Genomic DNA, 23,445 nt, shown 5'->3' on the forward strand with positions numbered 1-23,445 from the left:
TTGTTATAAACATCTCATGGGTGTAGACATTTATTATAGCTGCTGCTATACTTACTATGCATTTTAAGTACATCCAAATAACCATTAATTATTCCTTATCATAATCATTCTAGACATAACCCACAAAGCTCATAGCCCAGCGAATCTTCTATCACCATGTGGACCTAGTGAATCAATCAGGGTAGTTAGTGGTGATATTGGTTAGGAGAAGGGAAAGCGATGTTCTGAGGAAGAGCAAACCATGAATTACCACAATATGCAAAACAAGAGTAACTATGAGGGAAAATGAGGACCGGAACTAAGAAAATCTAGGTGTGATGGTGCATGTCTGTAATCCCAGTTACTGGGAAAGCTAAGGTTGACAGATCACCTGAGTTTAGAAACTCTGAACTCCGGGGGATTTTGGTGAACCTAAAAAAAGAATTAATATTATCAGTCCCAAATAGCAGTGAGACATTGGGTTGCCTAAAAAGGGGGAGAAATGGCCCAGATTGGAAATAGAGGAAGTCAAAACCACCATGATGCTTGGTAAGGGAAATGGGCTAACGAGTAGCCCCCCATATGTACAAGATGAGGTGACCCAACTTGAAAAAGAAAAAAAAAATGAGGAGCAATGAACCAATTGGCAAAGTAAAGTTCCAAGAATCTACAGGGATCAGTAGGGCTAGATAGAAAAGACTCTAGAGGACTGCTTTTCAAGTCTATTTCACCTAAATATAGTTGGCTCACAAGTAGGAGCAGCTAATGTTGACAACATTGCTGTACTCTTTTTGAACACTTAAAACATAAGACTGTGGGCTGTAGTACACTGTAACTTAAAAAAAAAATTTATACATCCAAATGAGTGATTATTTATTTAGTGGTGTTCTAGTACTTTTTGAACACCTCTTTTAGGATTACCTTCAAAACCAGTGGCATATTATCGGGAATATCCCCCCAGGTGTGGCAAATCTTTGGCCTTTGATGATGTATTTGATTTTTGTGAACTAGTTAAAACTCATTCAGATCCAGATCTTTTATTTTAAATACACAATCCAAATGTTTATATATTATTTGGGGTCCAAAGTGAGTGGTGATGAGGTAATCTTTCACATTTGTACAGAATCAGATGGCCGTTTGAAAAGAGCATTTCCAATAACATTTTGAGCATAGAAGAATACTTGAGCTATAGGCTTCTGCCGTAGCTACTTTTAAGCACAACACTAATTTGCATGCACAAATTCAAGTGTGTTTGTAAAAAAAGAAAAAATGAAGTGTATTAACTTTATAATGACCTCATATTATGGAGGGAGAAAATAATTTAACCAGAAACACACAGAAGTTAAGTGGTACAGCTGGAATGTGAATTCTTAATCTTGGGACACTGAGTTAGTTCATTATGTCATGTGGCCTCTTGTTTCAAGTAATCAAATGTTTTATTCCATATTCCAGAGCAAATACAAATAGCAAAATGAGATGTTTTCTTGTCTGGCAGGCATATTGTATTGCACGTTCAAATCTATCCCTCACAGTTGTTTGATTACTTCAGCTAGACATTTATTCTGTATATCTCAAAAGCATGCTTAATTTGACACGTTCTTTATCATCATGTATGGAGGCTTCAGAAGGAGAATGGGAAAGTGTCATGTGACATATTTTGAAGCAATCTTACTCTTCCATCAAATTAGAATACAAATTAGAAATCAGAAAAAAAAGCATGCAAGAGAAAACAAAAGGTATTGAAACCTGTTTGCCTTATTTTAAAGAATGTTGAAAACTAATGAATGTCCTAGCATTAGCTATAACTTTAGTGAAATAAATCTGACCTTTCCAACTCACCCCAATGATCTAATAATTCTACAATTAACTTCATTTCCTCATGATATAATCCCCACAGCATATTTTGGGGGTAAAATTGCATTAAACTAAAGGAAAGGCATTCTGTACATGGGTATTTTTTTTTCCTGTAACAAGAGAGAAAAAAATATGTTTACTAAATTCTATAGTCTATTTTAGAAGTACATAGAAATCATGTGAACATACAAATATGTTTAGAATAGTTAGAATTTATTTAGAATATATAGACATATAAGTGCATATAAGAAAAACAAAAACATAATGCTTTTATACATATAAGTTGAGTAATCATAAGTGAGTCATTTACCCTTTCTTAGTTTGAGTTACATCATTTATAAACAAAGATAGTTCTTGTACTTCCTAACAGTGTTACTTTGAAGAATATATTCTGTAAATCTAATATATGGGACATGTGAATATGAAATATTATTTTATGATTGATCAGGTTTAACTGATTAATTAGTTTTTCATCATCCAGGGAATAGGAGATAGGAACAATCCTAGAAAGAATAAGAATGGGGGAGAATAACCAAACCTTAATTGCACATAATCTGGTCAAAATAGTCTGGTCTCATTAAGTCAAACTGCTCAGTTTGTTCAGCCATCTGAAAAACTTTGTAATATCATAGGATCATATATTTAAAGCTAGCAAAGACATTAGAAGGTCATCTAGTTTAACCCTGTCATTTTTACAAATGTAGAAATTGAAGCCTAGAGAAATTGATTTGCCCAAGGTCACCCAGATCAGTAGGTGTCAGGACTGGGATTTGAGCCCAGACACTACAATTCCAAACCCATTTTTTCCACTTCATCCACAGGAAGTATATATCTTTTATCTACCTGGTGACTTCTTTTCACTGGAAAACTGTGATAGCAATTTTATAAAATGGTACTAGTGTTGAAAATACATTATTTTTTTCTACCAGAAAACATTTTCTTTTCAGTTATTAGTTCATTTATTTTTCATCCGGGTCTGTAATTTCACTGATAGGGAATTCCCAGTAAGGAAACCCCTTCTAATAATGCCTATCAGCAGATACCCTGCAATTCAGCTTTACAGTTACTTGGGACATTGAGAGATTAAGTGATTTACCCAGGGTCACACAATAGCTGTGTGTCAGAAGTGGAATTTAGACCCAGGTCTGGGACTCTAACCACTATGTAATAATACCTCATCTCTCAGAGGCTAATCGGTATATTAAGAATTATCAGATTCAGCCTTTTTGACTTAGCTCTTTGAGTACTATATTCTTCACTTCAGGAAAGGATTAATACAAAGTATACATTAAGTATTTACTATGTGCAAATCATTAGAGATAAAATTATAAAAAACAAGAACATTCCAGCCTCAAAGAACTTGCATTCATTAGGGGGAATCATGAGATATAAATGAGTGATGGACCAAGGAGGATGGTTTTGCTTTGGGAAGTCAAAAAGACAGTGAGAATCAATTGATACAGTCTTTCCAGAAGAAGTAATAATATTATTTTGATTACTGTTTGCAGAACAAAAGGTGAAAAGGTAGGAAGCTGGTATGTACTTGGAAAGTAAGGCAGATGGTCAAGAAGATGGCCAGGTTAAAGAGTGGAATGGCTAGGCGTTTGCTCTGACAGAATCACTGATCAGAGCAAAGTTTCCAATGAATGGATTAAGTAATCAGTGAATGGTTTCTGGAGCAATTGCTCAGGAAGAGAAAAAAGCAGTGGCCAGTGGCAAGGAGATGGCCAGGCTAAATGGTAGAAAGCAAAGAGCTAAATACAGTTTTTATAATCACCTGAATAACTTATGCTTATATTTTCTTGGACTTGCTATCTGAAACATAGTCCTCTAAGATTTAGTATTGGGATGTAACTTACAGATCAGTCAATCTAATTCCATCATTTTACTAATGAGGAAAAGGAGGCCCCAAGAATTGAAATAAAGCAGAGCTAGAATTTTCATTGAGAATGAAAAAACATCTAGTTAGTCATTTGACTCAAAATCTAATGTTCTTTCTTTATACTGTGAAGGGGGCTTTTTCATGGAGGGACTGAATGTGAAACATTCCTTCCTGCCAGCCAGTTCAGATTTGTGACACTGAAATGCAGGTCTATATTTTCAAATCAATTCAATTCACCAAAAATTTATCAAATGTCTATTTTGAGAGGCTCTGGGGATTCAGCAATCTATTGCCTTTTGAGTAAATGCTGACTTAATATTTTTGTCATGGTTGGGTTTTGGGATTCTCAGTAATGTACATATAATATATAAATATGAATGATTCCTATAGTTCATATCTTCAAAGTAAAAGATTGTAATTCCCAGGTAAAATGTAAATGTCAAGTATATGTTTATTTAGTAAATAGAAAGTCATTAAAGTCTCTTTAGTTACTGTTACCAATTCAAATATGAATCAGCTTCAGGGTGATGAAAAAAGTAGAAAAGCAGAATCCCTAAAAGTCAACTTTGTATGAGTTACTGACTCTTATTAACAGTAGAAATAGCTCAGATATTTCCCAATTGACTATGTTTAGTAGTTATATCTGATCCTTCTCCTCATCCAACCCCCTCTTCTAAGAAAGAAAGCCAATAAGAGTTCAGAATCATTTTCTTGCCCAAAGAATTACATTCAAATGTAGTATAGGTAGATCTGAGAAGGAGAATCTATTCTTTTACTGATCAGATTCTTATACTTTGAAGGAAAGACATTTTTATATAATGCATTCTTATTTTTCTTTTTATTAATTCTGACTTTTAATTCAGCAAGTATCAGAAACCTCTGGGGGGGGGGCGGCAAGGATTTCTTCATGCGAAGAGTGTTTCTTGTCTCCATTTGGCTTCAGGATAGGTGTTAAATGCTTCTACATTACCCATCTCCCTCTTGACATTTCCCTTTCTACTAAGAGAAGAACCTTCAAGGTAGTTCTTTCCATGATTTAGGGAGTCAGATTCATCTCCTACCCTCCCCCTTATGGGCATACTTTCAAAAAACTAGTGGAAGAGCCAAAGAATACTATGTGAAAAGTACCAACCAATTAAGCTATTTGAGATTCTTTGTTTTGTTCATTTTCATTTAAAAAAAAAACTTGTTGGGAGAGGAAGAGGAAAAGAATGAAAAAGGCAAACTGAGAGGCTATTCTCCAGAAAAGCATGATAGTGGCACTTTGTGGCCAGGACTTAAAGCATCTTGGAAAAATGACAAGAAAGACAACTTTTATCAGAAGGCAAATTAGTTGTTAAACTAGTGTTAATTAGGAACCAAGGTGTTATGAAACAGAAAAAAAATTGTTGTTTGTTACTAAGAAAACACCAACTACAAAAAAATGCTTCAGTAATATGGGTAGTTCTACCATCTCATCCTACTTTTGGCAAACACAGAGTAAACTTCAGCCCTGTTGAAAAAAAAAAACATTCATGTGCCACCTAGAATCTGTGCCTATATTGGCTAACCAGGCATCTTTTTCTTTTCTTAATCAGTTTGAGCCTTAGTGATCAGTGGATTCAATATAATTACCCTAAAAGTATGTCTTATATTTTTGCAATTTGCAATTTTTATATGTTCAAATTAGCCCTCAAGTAGGGCTTAGTTGAAGATGGGTTATTTTTGTTTGGAACCTAGAGCTCAAAACAAACCTTAGCATCCTATGACTTGCAAGTGTAGAAATGTGGATGAAGCAATATGTAATGTGGTAATTTCTTTCTATATGTGAGTACCTGCTGATTCTTTCAAAGAAAAAAAAAACCCCTGAGGACTATATATAGTACAACCTTACTGTTTATGAACTTCTGTAATGGAAAATAGCAGGAGAAAAGTTTCTGTAGGCATACAATACATAGGGAGCCCCTGGAAGTTTACATGCTTTGATATTTTTCCCATTCTAACATTTTTCTAGTTAGCTAAGAAAATTGATAAGTTTAACTCGTCCTTATCTTTTCTGGAATGGAACCAAGAAGTGTTCTCTCTCTATAGTCCTTGTTTTAAGATGTATTCATTGCTTTGGGCCACCAGTTTTATAAGGATCTATAGGCAAAAGAACTTTTCTTTCTGGACTTGGCTTAAGGAATTCTTCCCCCCAGTCTGAAAATGTATAATTTTAAAGCCTACTCTAGGTTTAGTGGTCACGATCATGTGGAAGCATGAGTTATCGATTCTAGGAATCTAGCATGACTTTTTTATTGTCATTCAAAATACAAGCAGGTTTTCCCCCTGCCTAGCAAACACTCAAATGGGGTTTACAGTAGAAAATAATGAGTCCTTCTGCTGTAGCATGTCACAAGGGAAGATAGGACAATGCTGTAGTTGTGCTGACTGCTGTGCCCTGCTTGCTGGGTAGCATGTACTCTCAGATGTCTGACAGCTCATGTGGGTTCACTAGAGACCTCTGTCATTCTGTTCTTCTTCTCCGCAGGCAATGGTTGAGACAGTTAACAACCTGCTCCAGCCACAGGCTTTGAATGCATGGCGAGACCTCACGACAAGTGATCAGCTGCGTGCAGCCACCATGTTACTTGACACTGTGGAGGAAAGTGCTTTTGTGTTGGCCGATAACCTTTTGAAGACAGACATAGTCAGGGAAAACACAAACAATATTCGTAAGTGATCCTCATTATCAAGAAGAACCAATTTCTCCCTCCTGCTGGGAAGGGAAAGAAAAGATATCCCATAGGTTTGCCAACAGGTGCTTTTTTCCATTGGTTTTATGTAGTTGATTTTCTCTGCTGAGTGGTGATTGCTTATACTGTTCATAGGAAGAAAAAAAACCTTTCATTTTCAGATAAAGCATCTTCAAATAGTTCTCAAATTGAGCATGGTGGAATAAGCTCATCTGAAGTGAAGGAACTTAATTCTATTTTATAAATATGGTATTCTAGAAGACATTCCTCCTTTTAGAATAGAAGTTTGGTTTTATATTAGATGAGAATTGAATATTTCTTGAAATTGATTCAAAATAGAGGTATCAGCCTTATAAATGAAGCCAATAAAATTATATAGATTTTGTGTGGTATTTCTCTCTCTCTCTCTCTCTCTCTCACACACACACACACACACACACACACACATGCACACAAACAACCTATGCCCCCCAAAAAATCAGCAGACTTTTAATTATGGTTGAAAATTTTACTTAGAGAATTTAATTAAGTTGACTTTAGCTTTTTAGATTGAAATATGAAATGAAAGTATGCCTTTCAACAAAGCAGACATAATTTATAGGTTTTTCTTTTACTCATTTTTCAAACAAATATTTTCAGAGTATTTTTCTAGATAGTGGCAAAAAAATGGAGTTTTATTTTATTTTTCTTTCCAGAGTATATTTTATCATTGATGCTAATGAAATTTTGTTAACTCTATATATCTGTGTGATATCATAGACTTTTATTCCTTTTCTAAAAATTATATTTGACTGTGATTGAAGGCAAGTACATTGTAAATAAATAAAAGCCATCAGAGAGTTTGATAAATTATGTATAAATTCTCGTGATTCCTTTGTTTATATCTTAAAAGTATTTTAGAGATTTCAGCAAATATTTCTTTAAGGTAATTTTTAAAATGATATTTTATGATATTAAATTGATAATAATTAAATTAAAATATAATATTAAAATGATATTTCTCCGTGTATATTGAGCTTGTTCTGATGCTTTCCTGTTGTTAACAGAATTGGAAGTTGCAAGGCTGAGTACAGAAGGGAATTTAGAAGATCTAAAATTTCCAGAAAACATGGGCCATGGAAGTACTATTCAGCTTTCTGCAAATACCCTGAAACAAAATGGCCGAAATGGTAGGTTAGCTTTTTTTTTTAAGAATTAATTTTTGGATTTAATTTAATTGGAATTAATTTTCTCATCATCATGAGTTAATTCATTTATTCCTTACTTAACCTACCTCTATAGTCTGGCTACTTTTTCACCCTTACTTTTCCACTACTCTTTAAAATTTAACTACTATCTTAGTTAAGTCAGTATTCTCATTGTTCTATGAATGAATGAATGGAAAAGGATTTATTAAGCACTTACTATGTACTAGGCATTGTGATAAGTTCTGGAAATATAATTAAAGTGAGTCAGTCAGTTCCTTCAGGTAACTTATACTCTAGTAAAAGGAAGTAACATATGTAAGAAAGAAGTCATCAGGGAAAGGAATTTTGATTTGGGGAGTAAGAGAGATGGTGAATTAATCCATACAATTGACATATCCTTTCCTGAAACCTTGGTAACATTGTTTTAATTACTATTCTAAGGGCAGGAAGTAAAGGGATGGTAACACTGGTAACAATGAAAATGGCAAAATTCCTTCAGGTAGACAACTGGATGGGATGTGAATCATGTCCTGGTCTGGGGACAATTAGGTAGAATAGGCTCCATCTGTTTGCACTAACTTATTAACTAATCGGGGCAACTCAGTACCAAGGCAGCCAGTCCAGGGCTGAGTAGTAGATCAACTGCCCCAAGTCCTGGGCCATGCATGATTTTTGAAAGTCCATTCCTAAAGAGGAAGACAAATACAACACAGCAGGGCAAACGACAAGGTGACCATCTGAACACAGCATGCTGCTTCCCATATCCCTGCACATCCTGCCCCAACCCCTCTGCCTGTTTACCCTACCATCCATGAACCTTCTTACTTATTCCAGGCCTTTGTGGTTAGATGTAATTTTTAATCTATTCAACAAGATTTAGTGCTTGATTAAATGGTGTCTTATGAGACACCATCTAAGTTTTAAGGTGCTTAATAAATGCTTATTGAATAATGAATTGATCATATTTTGTGGGAATACACAGTGGAACGGATTAGTTCCATAACCAAACCTAAATGACTTTTTCTCTCCCTTCTCTTCTTCCTTTTCTTTTTTCTTATCTTCCTCCTTTTTTTTTACTTATACTTTTTTGAGGATTTCTCTCTCTGTAGGAAATATTACTCTGAGCATATTTGTTGCACTTATATATTTGTCTTCTTCTTGTTATCTCATCCAGGGTGACTAATAATGCCTCCTCTCACTAGGCATATTATTATACATAGATACAGATGTTGTGTGTGTGTGTGTATACGTTTGTATCTTGTGTCCTCTGTTAGAATGTGAGCTCCTTGAGAGGAGGGACCATATTTTTGCCTTTCTTTACACCCCCAGTGTTTATAATAAAACCTAGCACATAGTGCTTAGTAAAGGGTTACTGACTGACAGATTGGAAGAGTAGTGTGCCAATGGTTGATGAAATAGTCACCTATAAAATTGAATATAGGCAAAGTTTCATTACCAAAGGATATTATTACTAATACACAATAAAGAAATTATAATATAAAAATAATATAAATTATAATTATATATTTATAATAAAATATAATATAAAGAAATTATAATATTCCCACCAGTGTTTTCTTGTTCAAGTCACAGTACATACCCTACCAAAAATACTCATGTGCAACCAATTATTTTCTAGTTCCTATAGGTATAAAAGGCAGTGTGTGTGTGTGTGTGTGTGTGTGTGTGTGTGTGTATCACTCAATTCTGTGATGTCTGTATTGAAGTCAGGGCTAAACTTTTTGCCTTAGGACTTTATCCTATTTGTACCCAACTCTTGTAACTGAGAAACTTAAAACTTTCTGGCCTTCTTATGCAACCTACAAAATAATAAACCTTTTTTTAAAGTGATTTAAAAGCTGTGATGTGAACTTTAAGATTTAACTAATGTAAAGAACTAATGTAATGAATTTGACCAGAGTGTTTGAATGATTTCATAAATTTGTTCAATCTAAAGGAGCAAGGATTTGGGATTGGAGGAAAGCTCAAAGGTGCATGGCACAGGGGAAAGAACATTGACTCTGAAGTCAGAGGACCTGAATTTAAATCCTACCTATGGTGCTTGCTCCCTGAGTGATGATGTCGGGCCACTGACTTCATGTCTCTGGGCTTCAGTTTCTTGTTTTATGAAAGGAGAGGCCTCAGAGATCTCTTCCATCTCTTAGATCAATGTTCCTGTGATCTCAGATGACCTAAGCCAAGGACCTAATTTTGCAAACAGGGAAACTGAGTTTTAGAGAGATGAAGTGAGTTACTTAATATCATACTGGTTGTGTGTCAGTTTTGGAAATTGAGTCAATGTCCTCAGAATCCCTTGTCCATTACTTTTACTGTCATAAATTATTTCTCTTTCTTGCTCCTTTTGCTTTTTATTTGTATTGATTTAGGATATTCATAGAATATATTTCCATTTGAACAAAATGTGTCTTATTTACTATAGTGCATATTTAAAATAAAAAGTATTTTGCTTCATTTAGAAAAAAATGTTCTTTGATCACAAGCTCTTTCAAAACAAAAATCTGATTAGAATTTTATGCAATATTTTAAAGTTCAAATGCTAACCAATTTCTCCACAAAACTATTAATGTTTCTGTTGTCCTTTCCAAATGTTGAACTCTAGCTCATTGGTATCTCCACTAAAAGCAGCTATAATGTTGTGTTTGGACCCAAGTTATATTATAATTCAGAGTGGAAAGGGCTTTTTTTTTTAAAATGTGTTTGAGCATTTAAAACATCTTGGCTGAACTATCAGATTTTTTTCTCTATCTCCAGAATGAAATTAAAAACTAAAGCTAACTTCTCCTCAAGAAGGATTTTTTCTCTATCTTCAGAATGGAATTAAAAATTTAAGCTAACTTCTCCTCAAAAAGGATTGTAACTTACAGATTTAGTGCTAGAAGGGACTTCCTCAATTTTACCAATGAGGAAACTGGGTGAGAGAGCTTAAGTGACTTGTCTTGGGTCACACAGCTAATAAATGTATGAGCAGGATTTGAACTCTCAACTTCCCGACTCCAAATCCAAACAAGTGAATTCCAAATGTGGTACTATGCCTGACATATAGACAAGGCTTCCATTTATAACCACTTTGCTTTTTGTTGCTTTCATGATTTAATTCCCATCTGCTTCATAAGCAAATGGGAAAGACAAAAGAAGGTGACTAGTCAGCATACCTGACTGTATGGAACAGTGCCCTGAATACGCAGGGACTTGTTGATTGTTAAATTGAACTGATTTTTTATTTAATGTCTTTACCTGTTTATTGGACGTATTCTACTCACAACATTGGAATTTTAATTCCAACAATTGGAAGTTTAATTCAACAAATATTCAACATGCATTGTGTTATAAGAGAGAAAAAGACTCTATTTCAAATTAAGTAATTATTTCAGATAGATTATTTGTCTCAGGCTCCATTACAAATGCAACAATTTTTTCCTTTTTTTTATCCCAAGACACCAGTGTATAATATACATTTTTAAGCAATTGGGTACCTAGAAATAATTTCTTTCTTAAATAGTGACTTATTGGGGAAATAAGAATCATTGCTATTTACACATGCCTTACATTGCCAGTGAGACAATGTAGTGCAAACTCAAGTTTGTCCTGGACATTGTCAATGGCTGGATTAGGGTCCAGAGATTAATATACAAAGCTTATACCTGTCAATAATTAACTCTGATAATGAGCAAATCCTTTAACACCCCTGGAACTCCTCTTCATACATAAAATGAGAGGATTGGGCAAGATGACCTCGAAGGTTTCTTCCTAGCTCGAATCCTATGTTTGTAGGTGAGTGGCCTGAATAATTTTAGTAGATTCAATGGGCATTAAGAAAGGAGTCATTGGTAGTAAAACATTTTGTGATACTAGTTTGTTTTTTTTACTTTTATGTTAAGATATCTATTATCTTCCCTTGCACAGATTTCCTAAAGAAGTTTGGCAAAAGTGATTATTAAAAGCTGAAAATTTTAAAATAGAGTTTAGAAGGAAAAAAGTGTGCTTTAAGCAATTGAAGCCTTTTAAAGTTTGTTTTTAATTGAAAAAATACTGATAAAATGATTCAAATATAATTAATCCTAGCAGAACTATTTAGACCAAATAGATTAATCAACATTTGAACCCAACCTTTGATTCAAATTCACATTTATTTTAGGAGAGATCAGAGTGGCTTTTGTCCTGTATAACAACTTGGGTCCTTATTTGTCCACGGAGAATGCCAGTATGAAGTTGGGAACAGAGGCCATGTCCACCAATCATTCTGTCATCGTCAATTCCCCTGTTATTACAGCAGCAATAAACAAAGAGTTCAGTAACAAAGTTTATTTGGCTGATCCAGTAGTGTTTACTGTTAAGCATATCAAGGTAAGATAATAGCACATGTAAATTTATTTTGATTATTCAGTTTATTCACATTTTTCATTTTCTTTACAAAATTAATTTTAAAATTCAGTTTGCTTTTTAAATTTATATTATTATGTACCCTTTGACAAATTCAGTAGCTATGGATAATTCTGCTGCTGAAATTTGTTTTTTCCCCTTAGAGTGTTTATTTTGGGGAAGCCATGTTTCTTTTATGTTTTGTATCAGAACATAAGTTGGACATTAATTTGACCAGTAATTTTTTTTCAAAATAAAAAGCTAAAAACATGGAAAATTGTATAGAAAATTATTTTGTTATAACTCTTATGAATATTATATATAGCAGGACTTCAGAAAAAGAAGATAAATGTCTCGTGACCATGTGATATGAGTACCAAACTTAATTGCCAAGAGATATTAATTCTCTACACATAAATGAGTGGACATGGTACTAAGGCATTAAAATTTGTTTGCAGTTATAATGAATAAATAACTTAGAACTAATCTGGTATTAGAAAAATAAATTATTCCATATATCTTGGACTAGATGAATGCCACAAAAAAAATTAGTTCAAATGAAACTAGAATCATTAGGGTAAAAAGTTGGATTTGGAATATGTCCTCTTAATTTATATCATTTAAAAGTTATTTGCTTTGAAAATTTCTTCCTTATAGCAATCTGAGGAAAATTTCAACCCTAACTGTTCATTCTGGAGCTACTCCAAGCGCACAATGACAGGCTATTGGTCAACACAGGGCTGTCGCCTCCTGACAACAAATAAGACGCACACCACATGCTCTTGTAATCATCTAACCAACTTTGCTGTATTGATGGCACATGTGGAAGTTAAGGTAAGATACTACAAAACAATAGATTATTAGGGCTAGAGAGAACATTGTAATGCCATCAAATCCAATATATATTCAGAGACTTCATCTTAATCACAATACATGAGTATATACTGCCCTTGATTTTGGTTTCCCAAAGAGGAATCATATGAATGTGTAAGTGTGTAATCTACTTTTTCCCACCATTCTGTCCCAGAATTTCTTCCAGTTGTCAAACCAGTATCCTTCGGTTGATTCTTTCAATAGCCACCTCTTTTCTCTTCATAATAGAATTGATCTCTTCATGAATTAGTAGACTGGTATTGAGGGAGCCCTTTGTTTCCCAAGCATTTTGTTTTCCATAATGAGTATCTCCAGTTTTATGAGCCTTACCTAAAGAGGTTCTTCACATTTATCATCAATTCTTTTGCTTTCTTCCCTGAACCATCCAACTCTACACACACACACACACACACACACACACACACACACACACACACACACACACACACACGTTTATATTTTAAATCTAAAGGACTCTTAGGTCCATAAGATAAAATAGTGGTATTTTCATTGTTTTCTCAATGAATAAGACTATAGACTTTTTGGCAGAAATTATGGGTGGTAAAAGTATCTTGAATGCCAGCATTATTTTATTTAAATAATTTTACTCAAAATTTATACAGTTTGATGAGTATTTTAAAAGGCAAGTTGTTTTTGTTCAATGGAATTGTTTAATCATTTTGCTCATCAGTATTTTGTTCCTAATGATGAGGATCAATTTTACAGAATATCAGTCCTAATCTTGTAATCTTACTGTTACATCTCTACTTCTTTTCAAATATGTCATTCTTTAACTTCCAGACTAAAGTTTGATGTATTTTACTAGAATCATTGGTTATAAAGCAAAATGAGGATGAAATAATATCCATTAGTTAAGATTTTAGAGCATTATCAAAGTTTTTTTTTAAAAGAAACTTTCCTTTTTTTAATGAATTTTTATTAATATCTTTTCTTTTTATATCAATTACATTTCCTCCTGGATCACTCCCCATTATCAAAGAGTATAGTCATTATTGTCATTGCCTTTGCATGATTCTAAATTATTTTCAGGAATAGTTGTACCAATTCACAACTCCATCAACAATTTTGGTGACCCATCTTTCGAAAACCCCTCCAATGTTGCTTATTTCTATCTTTTCTCAGTCTTTGCCAATTTTACAAGTTTTGGGTGAACTTGTTTTGATTTATATTTCTCTTACTCATTGATTTGGAACATTTAATGGGATTGTTAATGATTTACAATTCTTTTCTTGAGACCTGTTTGTTCTTACCCTCTATTCAAGAATACATTTTGAGGGGGTGGCTAGGTGGCGCAGTGAGTAAAGCGCCAGAGTCAGGAGGATCCAAGTTCAGTTCTGGCCTCAGACACTTAACACACACACACACACACACACACACAAGCTAGCCGTGTAAACGTGGGCAAGTTACTTAACCCCAATTGCCCTCCAAAAGGCAAAAAAAAAAAAAGGAATAGATTTTGGTCTTAAAATTTTTTATTTGTTGCCTATAAATCTTGGGTATCGAACCTCTATCATAGGTATTTGATTTTTTTTTTTCTTTTTTGGAGGGGGAGGGCAAAGCAAATGGGGTTAAGTGACTTGCCCAAGGTCACACAGCTAGTTAGTGTTGAGTGTCTGAGTCCGGATTTGAACTTAGGTCCTCCTGACACTAGGGCCAGTGTTCTATTCACTGTGCCAACTAGCCACCCCATTTGATTTTTTAAAGTGTTTTTTTTTACAGTTGATCATTTCTCTTTTTATTCTAGATAAATGAATTTATTGTACAAATATTGTACAAAATTTCAATTTTGTATAACCAAAATAATCTTTCTTTTATCTTTAACAATTAGTTCTTTCATGTCATTAAGAATTTACCTTTTTCTCATAGCTATTAAAGTCATATGATCTGCATCTCTATAAATTTTTTTAGGATATATTTTTTAAAATTCAGGCCATGTAATCCATTTTGAATTTATTATACAATATATTGTAAAGTGTTAGTCTAAACCTCATTTCTGCCAGAAAGCTTTTCATTTTCAAAAAGGTAGTTCTTTCCTAGGTTATTAATATTTAGGGAGTGTCAAACATGGGGTTATTATACTTTTAATCCTATAGGTGGACCTTTACTTCTTTTTAAATATTACATTCTCTTACTCCAGACCAAAGTTTGACATATTTTATGGGAATTACTTGTTTTAGCAAAAAAAAAAATACCAAGTGAGAAAATTATGTAAGTTAAATATGATTCTAGGAGCATTTTCAAAATTTGAGTTTTTTTAAATTATTAAATGACACCTTTTTTTCTAATAACACGTTTGTTTCATGTATCCTATAAATTTTCAGGTGTTACATATGTGTTTTATTTTTGCCAAAGTAAAAATACAATCCATTATTAGAATTCTACATAAAATATAAAAGATGGGAAAGTTCCTAGTCTAATCTTTTATTTTGCTGATGAAAACATTCAGGAATTCTAGAATCACAGAATTGCAGAGTTGGAAGGGAGTCTAAGGCCATGAAGTCCTCAGGGGAACAAGAATTCTGTCTACAATATGTCAAACCATCTAGTCACTACTTAAAGAACTTCATTGAGGAGGAACCTTCTACCTCATGGACAGCCCATACTCCTTTTCAATAGCTCTAATTGTTAGGATATTTTTTTCTTATATCAAATATCTTGGTCCTTCGCTCTCTTATCTTAGTTTCACTGCTGGTGCCAAGCAAAAGCAAGACTAATCCTACTTCCACATGATAGCCCTTTAAATACTTCAGAACAATTATATTTTCTCTTCCAGGAACCCCCATTTTGAAGGAGTGACCAAGCCAATTGTGTTCACTCCTTCACTGTTCTCTCAGAGGTACACCTGACTTTTAGAATTCTTCTTCCTCTCTTCCTTTCTTACCCTTGCCCCTCCTTTTGAACTCCCATTTATACTTTGTTTCCCCCCTTTAGAACGTAAGCATTTTTAGAGTAAGAACTATCTTTCTGTTTTGCTTATATTTGTATTCTCAGGGCCTGGAATATAGTAAGCACTCAATAAATGCTTGTTGACAACCTCAGGAATATTCTTTTCTCTAGACTAAATGTCTACAATTATGTCAACTGTTACTCATATTGTATGAATATGAGAACTTTTAATATCCTTTTTCCATTATTCTCCTCCAAATGTACTATAGTTTATCAATGTTTTTTCTAAAAGCTAATACCCAGAACTGAACTATAAATAGATGTGATCTGACCAGGGAAGACCATATCACCTTCCTAGTTCTAAACCCTCTGAATCTCTTAATTCATACTTAAATCATGGTTATTTTTCTCTTTTTTCTCAAACACTGTTACCTTTTGACCTTGAACCTCTCCATCCCCAATCTTTTCTAGCCATGACCTCTCCATCTTATACTTGTGAGGTTGTGCATATGTCCATGTGGCTTTCTTTTTATCCTAGAAGAATATTTCAATTATGTCCCTATTAAGTCTTTTTTATTAGATATGGGAAACAGACTAACTTGGGAAGGTCTTTTAGGCTTCTGCTTCTCTCGTTCAAACGTTTAGATATGTCCCTAGCTTTACTTCATCTGCAGATTTCCTAGGCATGCCACCTATACCTATATCCAAATTATTGAAAACTATAACAACCTCTGCAGCCTTCTGCAAAAGAGCTCCTTCCATATTGACATGTAACTTTTTTTGACTACAGCTAGATCCCAATCAGTATGAATAATGAATCTCTATATTAAAATTCTAACTATTATATAGTTACAATTATGTAAAATATGGGGTTGTTATTTCTTGAGTCATTTCAGTTATGCCTCACTCTTCATGGCCCCATTTGGGGTTTTCTTGGCAAAAATACAGAATTGGTTTGCTCTTTCCTTCTCCAGTTCATTATAGGGAGGAAACTGGGCGAGTTACTTGTCCAGGGTTACACAGCTAGTAAGTTTCTAAGGCTAGATTCAAATGCACAGAGATGAGTCTTCCTGACTCCAGGCCCAGTGCTCTATTCACTGTTGCCAGCTAACTGCTCATAAGATGTACTGTTTCTAATCTAATTGGAAATGTGCAATGCAAATTTTAATAATGTGACCACTTTAGAAGATTTATTATTCACACTAATTGATATTTATCTCTTCTCTTTAGGTAATTCTGAATACACCTATTTCACCAGTTGTCTAGTACATCTTCATGTCTATAAGAGTAGCATGAGATATTTTGTCAAATGTTTTGCTAAATTCTATCTACATGTTGTCCTTATCTATCATTTTTCAAGTTGGAAAATAAGAAATTAATTTAGTCTGGATGAAGCCTTATTGAATTTGTGTAATCATAGCTCCTTTTTGGATTTTTCACTAACCATTTATGTGATACTATAGTCTTGATGTGTTAGTAAATTATAGCAAAAAGGGTCAAATCTGACCTGCTTTTTTTTTGTAGGGCCTGCTGATAAGAATTTTTGTCTTTTTTTTGCATTTTAAAATACAATACATTATTTAAAATGTAAAAAAAAATCATTCTTAGTTCATGGGTGATACATTTAGCCTGCAGATAATTATATGGTACTCCCCTGCTCTAGAATGTTAACTAGAAAGCAATCAAACTGGTCTCCTCGTGGTCCCATGACTTGAAGATTGCACTCTCTTCCTTGTTTCAGTAATCAGGACAGCATTGTTCTTCTCCAGTTAGGGAACCATTACTATTTTCCATATGCTTTCAGTGATCCCAAAAGACTTGTTGCAGCAAAGACTTGGTTTTTTTCTTAATGCCATGGTATTCCTGGTAGTTTTTTTTATGACTACAAATCATCATGGAATTCCATGATCTCATAACAAATCTAATGGCAGATATCTTTTGAGGTAGATCAAATATACATACTGGGTAGAGGAAAACTGCAACATAATGTTAGAGATGATGTGTACATAAGAAATGATATAAAAGACTTAACCAGGGACATGTATGGCCAGAAAAGAAAGAATAAAGGAAAAGAAGGAGGTAGTCAGATTGCTACACTCCTACTTTTGAAATATTAAAAGAATAAGATGCATATATGGAAGATTTATGGAAAGACTTGGTTAAGATATGGTAGGATAAGAAGGCCTCATGCCATGCACTATACCAGTAAAGACAGAGCATTCATACTGACAAATGAGATCTCAGATCCATTATTATATTAAGGTTAGAAACCAATTGTAATCATCAGTATATTTGCCAACGTTCTAACATGTGTGAGTTCCTGCTTCTGTGAGGTCCCTTATCATATGCAATTTTTTTTTCTTTTCATTAAACGCTGTCCACCATTTATCTGTCTAAAACTTCTATTCACTTGAATTAGATCAGGTTTCACTATAGTTGAAGAAAATTCTAAGGCTAAGGAAGAGTTCTTGCTTTTGTTCTATCCTGAAATCTGAGCAACTAAAATTATAAGTTCATTAAGTATTTGCAACTACATTACAAACATTGACTAAGGTTTGGGTATTCAGCATCCACTCAACTCACCCACAGTTGCTTCTCTCCTGTGATTGGAGGATTAAGGGACAGAGCACTAAAGTCCTCTCAAAACCCTCCTTTATAATAGGCTCACAACCTTCTCAGTAAGTCCACTTTCTATCAGGATCTCTGACTTCTAAGAGTCTTCTCCTGGTCTCCTTCTCCCCACCCCCAACCCCTCCTTCAGCTTCCTTTTATGTACTGTCTTTCCCCCATTAGATTATAAGCTCCTGGAGGACAGGGACTGTCTCTTCTTAAAATTTGTATTCCTAGTACCTAGCACATGGCAAGTGATTAAATTGCACTAGATGTTCACCTTACAATAAGGCAGAGCCACTCAATTGACATTATTTTTTAGGGAATATTAATATCAAGTTGATAATGTCATATTATACCCAGATAATTTCCTTGAGAGGACTAGGAACAGTTTTAATTTTGTTAATTGAGAAAGACTGAAATGAAGTATCTTTGAACAAAAACAACTTAAAATTATCTATATTTAATTTTAAATGTGAGAAAATAGTTTATGTAAGATGGCTGATCCTTCAGGCAAAGTACTTATGAATTATCCTGATTACTTTTCATGAAAAAGCAACCTATACTGTCTCTTTCTCAGCTCTTATAAACAAATGATTCAGAATGGATATCCTTCATCTCTGGTGATTTGTTTTGCTTAATATTTTGTACTAAACCTATCCACTTCTTACTTTAGCAACTGAATTTCCAATCTGTCTTATTGAACAGTGATATTCTGACTTAACTTTATAATTTCAATAAAAAAAACTCTACTTAATTAGCTAAGAATCGCAATTTTTAAGACTTAAAAACATTTTTGTTCAATAAAGTATTAAGGATTTGAATTCAAGGTGAAGATTGGTGTCTGATTCTATCAGATTCAGAAGGGGAATATATTGTTTCTGCACGTTACCACTTGTCAAAGATAAGAGTCGGCGAAAAAAAGGTCTCTTTCCCCCAGTAAATGATAGGTTATACATGAAAGGACTGACTTTTGGAAATTTGGGCTTTAATCTGAAATACTTTCAGTTCACAAAGAAATACCAGTGGGGAAAATGCAGGTTAAAATTTGAGCTATCCAACCTGTCTTTTCAGTGTGGAAATCATTAGCTATTCTATACCAGGGTTTTTCAAAGTGTGGCTATCACACTGGTCAGTTCTTCACTGAATCTTTAGAGATGAAATGAATTTCAATATGGACCTGAACACGAATCCCTGACATACCTGACTAGTGTCTATCAGGCTGTTACTTGAACACCTCCAATGGGGGGATATCCAGTGCATCAGAGAGACAGCCCATTCTGCTTTTGGGTAGCTCATTGTTGGTTTGTTTTCCTCATATATCAACACCAGATTTCCCCTTCATCTTCCAGTTCTGCCTTTTCAGACCAAACAGAAGTCTAATTTTCCTTCTTCATGAATTAGTAGATTCCTAAAGGATATTTTCTTATTTGGTCTTCCTAGTTTATTGATGAAGTCACAACTAAACTGAAGGACTTTAGGTTTTTTTTAAGGGAAATTGTTTAAAATATTAAACTATTCTGCCTCTCTACAGTGGAATATATTTCTTTCAGTTCTGTGTAATCACTTATTGCTGCTGAGTAAAGATTAATGTGGATAGTGTTTCTTTTAACCCCATAAAAACCATTATAAAATTATGGCGTTTTAATTACAGCCACTTAAGGGTACAGATGTATGTGTTCTTAGAAGCAGAGTAAGGTCATGTGCTATTGTATAAAGAGAATTCTTTAGAAGTCCTATGAGTTATGGATTGTATTTTAATTATTAGAACAGTGAGGTAAAGCTCTGGCTCATTCCTTCTGTGATTGATAGCCGTCTGGCTTCTTAATCAGTGTAGCTATATATCTCTGTCTTAAGTGGGGGAAAATACCAATTACTGACCAGACAAGTAGTGATTTATCTAAGGTTTTTCGACAGGGAGTTTGTGGGATCAATTCCTAGTTGAACAAGGAAGACTGATCAATTGAGAAGAAAGATTTTGTTTTTAATACACTGACTATATGAGAATTAAATGATCCCAGAGCCACCTTAATTTACCTAATCCACTGTGCATTTGCTCTAGATGGATTCCTAGATTTCAGTGAACTCAAAAGAACTCAGTGTATCTTTATACTTCCTTGTTTCTGTATTCACCACCTTTCCAATTATTTTCTTCTCTTTCCCAAACCCTCCCCATCAAAAAGCCTTATCCAGGCAACCCACACTTTTTAGGAGGTGTTAGCTCTAATTTATGTTATTCAGAAGTTGGAAAACGACTTATCATTTCTTTCATGCTGGGCAAACTCAAAGGAATTTTATAAATAAATACATGAAGTCATGTTGGTTTATTTCAATCCCCAGATGAGCTTTTTCAGGTGAGATGTTACACATCATCATGAATTTTTACAGTTACAAATGCCAGCAAATGTTAATCTAGAAATTCTTAGCTAAAAAATCTACACTCATTAATTCCTACAAATGGCAATTAAAAGAGAACTAGATTCAGTTGCTGACTAAAATACGATGACATATCTGTTCAGAAAAGTAGCAAAAATAATACCTTGTTAAGAAAACTATAGGAATAATGACCATTGAAATCCCATGACAGATATAAAATTGCCAGGCTTAATCACTGGTTATCAAACTGCTAACTTTCAGTATGTGTAATATATCATATAAAGTACCCTATAAAAAGTACTATTTTCATAATTTTCAGACAAGTTAACAGTGAAAATGAGAATTTTGCCCTAACCTGTTTCAAGACCATAAAGTAAGCAAAGAAGCATTGTTACATGGTCTTAAAATGAACATTCATATGAGAAAGCTTTCTACAAAAATATTGTTAAACAAAATAAATGAGCAGCAACAAAAAATGCTTCATCTAAGATGAAAAGTTGAGAAATTCATTAAAAATCCTTTTTTTTTAAAACACATAAACATCTGTCTAATATTTGCATCATGTGTGAGAACAGATAGATGAAAGCTCAGTTGGATTTGGCAGTCTATGAATAGGAATTATTACTTAGAAACCTCTGCCGAGAGTTTCTGCAGCCTGAGTTCATAGAAGTGCCAATAATAACTATTCATTGTACTATAAACAAAAAAAAATGCTATTTTGGGGGAATGTTTATTCTCTCTAGGGTATTTTTCTATAACTTTTATGTTTTAGGACTAGAAAAGGTCTCTTGGGAAGAATGAAATTAGAAGTACTTTTTCCAGTAGAATATTATTTACAGATGGGATATTAATAATGTTTTTGTGAAGCTCATGAATAATTAAATTTTACTTAAACTTCACAAATTCAACAATAGTTGACACATTTATTAAGCTTTTTTGCCAGGCCTTGTACTGGGTGCTGATGTAAGAGTAAATAGGAAGTAGTCTCCAACTTCAAGGAGCTTATTACCCTGTAGGGAAGATGAGATATGTGCACAATCATGTTATATTTAATATACATAAGACAGTAGGCCTATGATTAGGTAGTTATTAATGTTTTCTCCATCACCTTTTTTTCAGTAGTAATAATATACATGGCTCTTTCCCCCCAGATGTTTGTTATTTTGCCCTCTTTCTGATCTTTTGAATGTCAATCCCTCAGTGTCCTCAATATTGTGTTATATCCTGTATGAATCTTTTGTGTGTAAATTGAGTTTAGTCCAATCACTTTTCCCTTATATTTTCTTTAAAGATATTTTAATTTTTTATGCAGCACATTAGATTTTATAGGAACCTTGACAGATCTTTTCCCTTTTTTATCTGTTTTGCTGTTTATAATTTCATCCTTGAATGCTCTCAATATGATCTGACCATATTGGATCTCTTGCCATGCTTTCTCTAAATTTATTGTTGTTTTGACTTTTCATTTCTTTTTTACCACACAAGGTCATGATACAAGTTAGAAAATGATTAAGTATAGGAGAGAGGTCACATAGTGGCATAAGAGATTCAAGGATGAAAGGATCACATCTAAATGGAAGACTTTCTCAAGTAGGTAGCACTTGACCTGAGTTTTATAGAAGGATTTTCATAGGCTATGATTGGAGAGGGGAGTATCCATTCTAGAAAGAAAGGATGCCATGTTTAAATTTCATGGAGAGAGGAAGGAGCTAGACAGGAGCAAGCAGTAATGGAAGGTCACATTTGTCTGGAACTAAAAGTATGTGAAAATGATTAATGCAGAAGAAAGCTGGAAATTTATATATGTGTGTATGTGTGTGTGTGTGTGTGTGTGTGTATGTGTGTATGTCTGAGCTAGATAATAGAGAGTTTGGAATATCAGTTTGACATTTGTATTTTTCCCCATTGGGTGTAACTAAAGATTTGTGCACAAGAGAATAAGGTGATCGCACCTGTGTGCAGGGAATGTCAGTCAATGGGTGTGAAGGAGAAACTGGAATAGGGAAAAATCTGAGTGGAAGGATATCAATCATGAGGCTATTCCAATAATATAGGTAAAACTTAATACAGACCTACATCTAAATCAACAAGCCTGTATTAAATGTCAATAGAATAACAATATTTTAGAGCTAGAAAGGACCTTCATGACGTCTAGTCAAATGAAAAGGAATTTGAAAGACATTTAAAATGAAAAAAATTGCAATTGGTTAAACATTTATTGAATTTGAATATATCAGATGAGGTAGGTCCCTTCTAGTTCTAAATTCCATGATCTAGGAACGCATCACGCGTCTGAGAGCCTGGATGAGAGATTTTTTGGTAGTAGGTTATGCTCTTGGAGGTTGGACAGTCATGTTAAAGGGCACAATCTAGGGTGTCCTTTCCCAGAACTCTAGGTAATATAAATTGGATATCCCTGAGATTGTGTCTTAACAATATGTATCTTGGTATCCATATACATCTGGTTTCTGGCTGGATTTTTAGCACCTGTGCTTCTGAATGAGGTCCAATTTGGGGTACCAAGGATATATATGGTTGTATATATCCACCATTCATGGAGGGTGACCAGGATAGAGAGAGGACGTAAAATCTGGCCATTCATTTGAAGAAAATCAAGACATACAGCCTAAAGAAGGACGGCACAATACATGACTTCAAGGATTGGAAGGTTTCTAACATGGGA

General features: G+C 34.0%; 1 protein-coding gene across 7 annotated transcripts in view; it reads left to right on the forward strand.

Moving 5' to 3' along the window:
- The window catches only part of ADGRL3 (adhesion G protein-coupled receptor L3), a 1,002,012-nt gene that overhangs the window by 835,173 nt on the left and 143,394 nt on the right, over positions 1 to 23,445 (forward strand). For all 7 annotated transcript variants that reach the window (XM_069105304.1, XM_069105298.1, XM_069105300.1 and 4 more), the window contains 4 exons: positions 6,225 to 6,408; positions 7,476 to 7,598; positions 11,773 to 11,981; positions 12,654 to 12,830. In XM_069105304.1, coding sequence (XP_068961405.1) covers positions 6,225 to 6,408; positions 7,476 to 7,598; positions 11,773 to 11,981; positions 12,654 to 12,830 — 693 coding nt within the window. The remainder of the gene's footprint in view (positions 1 to 6,224; positions 6,409 to 7,475; positions 7,599 to 11,772; positions 11,982 to 12,653; positions 12,831 to 23,445) is intronic.

This window comes from Petaurus breviceps, unplaced genomic scaffold (assembly GCF_028583685.1).
Source record: "Petaurus breviceps papuanus isolate PSGF00001 unplaced genomic scaffold, PetGlider_PUasm1.0 76, whole genome shotgun sequence".
Lineage (NCBI taxonomy): Eukaryota > Metazoa > Chordata > Mammalia > Diprotodontia > Petauridae > Petaurus > Petaurus breviceps.